Source organism: Pangasianodon hypophthalmus, chromosome 7, assembly GCF_027358585.1.
Source record: "Pangasianodon hypophthalmus isolate fPanHyp1 chromosome 7, fPanHyp1.pri, whole genome shotgun sequence".
NCBI classification, from domain to species: Eukaryota; Metazoa; Chordata; class Actinopteri; order Siluriformes; family Pangasiidae; genus Pangasianodon; species Pangasianodon hypophthalmus.
In genome coordinates this window covers 3,465,487-3,470,869 of record NC_069716.1, presented here as the reverse complement: position 1 = coordinate 3,470,869, position 5,383 = coordinate 3,465,487, and the positions used below count along the sequence as shown (strand labels likewise).

General features: G+C 36.0%; 1 protein-coding gene across 1 annotated transcript; it reads right to left on the bottom strand.

Moving 5' to 3' along the window:
* Positions 1–2,102: 2,102 nt before the first annotated feature.
* Positions 2,103–4,079, bottom strand: LOC128317078 (uncharacterized). Its single transcript, XM_053235743.1, has 6 exons — positions 4,037–4,079; positions 3,465–3,845; positions 3,170–3,286; positions 2,956–3,036; positions 2,817–2,860; positions 2,103–2,561 (listed from the first exon to the last, which is right to left on the bottom strand). Exons 1-6 carry the CDS (start codon positions 4,077–4,079, stop codon positions 2,433–2,435), a joined length of 795 nt encoding a protein of 264 aa, XP_053091718.1. The 3' UTR covers positions 2,103–2,432.
* Between the last annotated feature and the right edge of the window lie 1,304 nt (positions 4,080–5,383).

Genomic DNA, 5,383 nt, shown 5'->3' with positions numbered 1-5,383 from the left:
CTCGGCTCAGCTCCTCCAGGGTGTCTCGAAAACCGCAGATATGTCCCCAGTTCCTTACAAAATAAACTAATCAAATCCGTGCATGACTACCTAGGCACTGGCCATGCTGGGACTGAGATGACCCTCATGCTGCTTCAAGATCGATTCTGGTGGCCCGGGATGGCACAGGACGTCAAGCAGTTTGTCCAGGGATGCCAGGAATGCGCTATGTCCAAGACACGACGACATCTGCCATCAGGTAAACTCCTTCCTCTTCCAGTTCCGCATCGTCCATGGTCACACTTAAGAGTAGACTTTATAACTGACTTACCTCCTTCCAATGGTTATACCTGTATTCTAGTAGTTGTTGACCGATTCTCCAAAGTCTGTCGACTTCTTCCCTTAAAAGGCCTCCCTTCCGCCTTGGAGACAGCCTTGGAGACAGCCTTGGAGACTTGTTTAACCATGTTTTCAGGAACTTCAGCCTCCCTGAAGATATTGTTTCTGATCGAGGCCCCCAGTTTATCTCCAGGGTGTGGAGGGCCTTTTTCAATCTTTTAGGTTTGACCGTGAGCCTGTCCTCTGGCTACCATCCCCAGTGAAACGGCCAAACTGAGAGAAAGATCCAAGAAATCAGCCGCTTCCTGCGAACATTCTGCCACAGCCATCAGACCTCCTGGAGTCAGTTCCTCGCTTGGGCCGAGTACGCACAGAACTATCTCCATCAACCTGCCACGGACCTAACCCCTTTTGGGGACTGGGGAACCATCAGAGGTACCAGTGGTTGACCATTTGTTCAAGGAGAGCGAGAGGGTCTGGGAAGCAGCTCATCACCACCTGCAACACCACCTGTAATCAGCACCACCTGTCTCCAATCACCACACTCATCAGGACTCCATATAAGCACACACCTCACATGCACTCTTTGTCTGGCCTCAACGAGGAATAGACCTCTTCTCTGTGAGTACCTATGTTCATCTGAAGCTCCTCTACGTCTCCCTATGTTTTCTCCAGCGTTCCCCTTCCAAGACATGTGAGGTGTGCTCCTTTCCCTCAGTCATTTACCTAGTGTCTCTGTGTTACCCACAGGCCTGCAGTACTTATCTTTGTGTTTACCCTTTCTTTGCATACCCATTGTTTGGCAAATCCAATTTAATAAATTTGTGTTGGGTTCTCACCTTTGTCTATGAGTTTGGTATATCCTGACAATATTTTTGTTAATTAATTTGTTTATTGTAAAAGTTAGACTGTATGTTTATTTTTTTTGTAGCTCAAATATTCCACAGAATGAGCAGGTTTTTAATCGTTTTAAACTTTTAAACCTGTGGAACGCCTTCATGCATACTAGCCTTATTTTTCGAGGTAAATAAACCTGATTATTGACATTGGTAACACATTTATATAATAACCCAACAGTCTAAAAAAAGTGCAAGATATAGCATTTACTCACTTATAGTGAGAAAGCAGCAGCAACAAAAAAGCCTCCATGGTCAGTAAATGACTGACAGTTGTAAGTTTTGGGCTTCGTACCAATTGAAAAGCCTTTAATCATCACTGCCAAAAAAAGTAAAATAATTATAAAAATCAGCCTTAAAAGAGGTTGGAACCCATTTTGGAGCAAGTTATGTATTAACATGTATGTAGTCACACCACATCGGTTGTCTTTATTGTTTTTGTAATGTTGAGGCAGAAACAAGATTTAATAATCCCCACTGTTTTCTCTGGTTTCATATAAGTGAACCTGCCTGATCATCTAATCCATGGATCCATGAATCCATTTATAACGCATGATTTTTGGTGTCCTTTCACTAGAGTCAGAAACACAAGCACAGAGATGGGTGAATAAAATAAGCCCCGCCCACAGTTAATGCGGATGTCACAGTCCTTGACTTACGTTTAAGGCCAACCCACATCCTTCTTGGAAATACCCTAGAAATGCAGCATTATTTTTGTTTAAACTCAGAAATTTATGAATAATGTTGAACATTATGTTTTGCTTACATTTTTAATGAAATTACATTTTACATTTACTGTGTCTTCAGGAAAAAAAAACACTCATAGGCAACATTAAAGTGCAACATTAAAAGTTCAGCTTTAGTCAAAGTTAATAATATGGAACTTAAAAGAAACAATGAACTTGCTTTAAACAAGTGTACAGTAATAAAATAATATACTGCATTTAGGTAATTTTTTTTCAGAATCTGAGATTATTGTAAACGAATATTAGATCATTTCTAAACTTCAGTTGACTTATAATTTTGCTTCCTGAAATAAATGTATCTGTCAGCAAAGTAATGCAATTTTAAAAAAAATGTTGGTTTAAAAATCTTTTAGTAGTTTCATCATAATCTCATGACAAAAATAGTATACATTTTCTTATAGTCAGAATATTTTACTAGTTAAAACATTTTCACAGTTTTTTCAGTGGAATAGTACCATATGCTATGAATCATTTATCTTACAGTTTTCTTCACATCGGAGTACACACACTCATCTAATGAGCCAGTTTTCCTTTTTTCAGCTTTGGCTTTTCTCTTGGAGAATTGCAAAGCTGCATAATTCAGTGTCTCAGCGTCAGATTCCTGAAAAAAAATACAAAAACATTAAAAGAAATCAAGCTCAAGTAATCAAGTAATAACGACACAATATGAGTAACTGCACTATACACACGAACTACACAGAACAAGAGCAGCACTGCACATCCATGAGTCGGATATTTAGTAGTGAGACTCATGCATAACTAAAGGAGACATATTGGTATCTACAGAAAAAAAAAATTACCCATAAAGTATATAATAATATAAAATCGATACTATATATATTTTTTGTTGTTGTACACGTACCTGCCTTGTTCCTGAAGAATTTTCTATAGAAGTGTTTACTAGTAATACAGAAATAGACTTATTAGTTATTTTTAATAGAAATAAATGTTACTGGAATTATTATTTTTATGACAAAAGCACTTACTTTCATCACATTTTCTTCTCCTCAGTATGAAATAAGTGAGACAGAAAATCAGAAGTGCACAAAAGCCCAAAGCCGTTCCCAAACCGAGCACTGTCGAATGTAGAGATCTAGTCATTTCTGATACTGTTATTTCACCATGTTATAAGTACAAATGATTTTATAGGCAAAATATGCTTTATGAATTTAGGATAATTATTTAATGATGAATTATGAGACAACATACCTGTTTTGTCTTGTGTGTTCATGTTAGTGCTGTTTCCATGCAGGGTTGGTTTACACACCACTGAATTATCACACGGAGCTGGTTTAGATGTTTCTGATAAAATAGTAACATTATCACCTATAAACGTTTATCATGATTCACTAAAAGTCTGTAACTCAGTGTTGTTGAAGAAAACACAGTTAGCATTTCACTACTTCACTATTATTTGTCTTCCAGGTTGACCATGCTATTGGTAATAAGGAAAAATATCACTACATTAAACCAGGAGCTTAATCAATTTAACTCAAAATCCTACCTTTAATTTTTAAATAAGTTCCATCTCCAAACACAGGGTTGGGGTATGTCAGTGCACAGTAGTACATGGCTTCATCAGACTGAGTGATGTTTAAAATGGTCATATTGAAGCAGTTTGAAGATCTTTCTATTTGAAAACGAGACTTTTGGAATCCATTATAAAATGCTTCTCCATCAGTTTTAAAGAACTTAACTATAATCTGAGGTTTTTTTCTGTTTGGCTGCTTCAATAAATATATCATGATAAATGTTGTTTCATAAATACAACACCGCAGAGTAGCCGAGTCTCCGATATCCACACTGAGCTCTTTATCAGGCTGATAAACTGGTGACTCTCTGAGGGATTGTGCAGTAACCCAGCGTCTACCAAGTTGGACTGTATCTAGATAAAAAAGCATTAATTAGGTAATGAATGTACTTCATATATTATCATACACAAAGTGCTATTAAAGATTGACCTTGAAACTTGAAGGAATAAAATTGGAGTTAATTTTAAATACTACTGAATACAAAATAAGTGGTTTAAAGTAATAGATTTATATAGATTTATATTGATCTCTATAAATTACTTACACATGGTGCTGAAGATCAAAATTAAGATCCAGAATCCAGTCATTTTTCATTTCTCAGGCATTCTGCAGTGTTTATATCTCATTTAGCAACAGAATATGAATGCGCTTGAAGCATGGTTTGAATTTATAGTTGTACTATAGGCGGTCTGTATTGAGCACGCCCCACAATATGACATGATTGGATGTAAGAAAAAAAAAAAGACATGATAAGGAAACACATGGTATTGTGATCTGCCTACATCTACCCCACATATTTCTATATTTATGTTTTGGTGTTGGACAGAGATATCATGACAAAGATGTTATGATCAAATGGAAAATGTGGTTTACTGTTACACTCACGTGTGCCTACACTAACATCTCATTGTTGTTTATTTTAATTGCTCTCTGAATTCAACTTATGTATACAAAACCTTGCTAATGTACTAACAGAAACAATTGGTTGAATAATATTGATTCTACTAATTTTCAAGTGTGAATCTCTGGGCCGTGCTGTTGTCTGTAGCCTGGAAGTAGTTTAGGCCTGAAGCTTTGGCTGTATTTTCCTAACATTTATGGAAAGAGTTTTAAATGTAGACACTTCGTAAATGTCAGCAGGTTTTCATTCAAGAAAATTAGTTTCTGTTACAGATTACATTATATGGGCTTTAGCCTGTACGGTCATTCCCTCACCAGCTTCTCCTTTTTCTCTTTGTCTACAAGTTAATGAGACAAAAGTGCAGTTTGTCATGTTACTGAGGAACCAGAAAGCGTAAACTCCTCTGTCCTGAAGACTCGAGTCTCATGTACAATCCAGAAAGATACACAGTTAAAAAGCGCTTTGTGTTTTTCATTAAAATAAATAAATAAATAAATAAATAAATCATTCTTTATTTATTTAAGATATTGTTATTATTCCAATGGTCCAATGGGGGAATTAAAACGCTGCATAATTCAGCGTTTCAGCTTCAGATTCCTGGATTAATGAAAAAATTTAAAAAAAATTTAAAAAAGGCCAGATCAAAGTAATAACCATACAGAATGCAGTATACACACTAAATACACACAAAAAGATCAGCATCAAAATAAAATCTTTTTAAACTGACTGTATAAATTATATCTAGTACATTATAATGAGCAGCGTATGAATGTAGCAACATGTAAAGTATACAGGTAAACCAGTAATAAGGCTTAGTGTGACTAAAGGAGACCTAGTGGTATGTAGAGAAAAACAGAATTACCCATACAGTATATAATACATACTATACTTTGGGGAAACTATATTTTGGTGTTGTACAGAGATATCATGACAAATGTGACACAGTGGAAATGTGGTTTACTTCTACACTCACAATTCTTTCTTAAGTCA

Bases quoted from the DNA above. Each gene is read 5' to 3' on its own strand.
- LOC128317078 (XM_053235743.1), bottom strand. From the start codon at position 4,079: ATGACTGGATTCTGGATCTTAATTTTGATCTTCAGCACCATGT. The intron at 3,037-3,169 runs GTATGTTGTCTC...TACATTCGACAG, and splicing joins GAACACACAAGACAAAACAG to TGCTCGGTTTGGGAACGGCT. The intron at 2,861-2,955 runs GTGATGAAAGTA...CTGTATTACTAG, and splicing joins CATACTGAGGAGAAGAAAAT to TAAACACTTCTATAGAAAAT.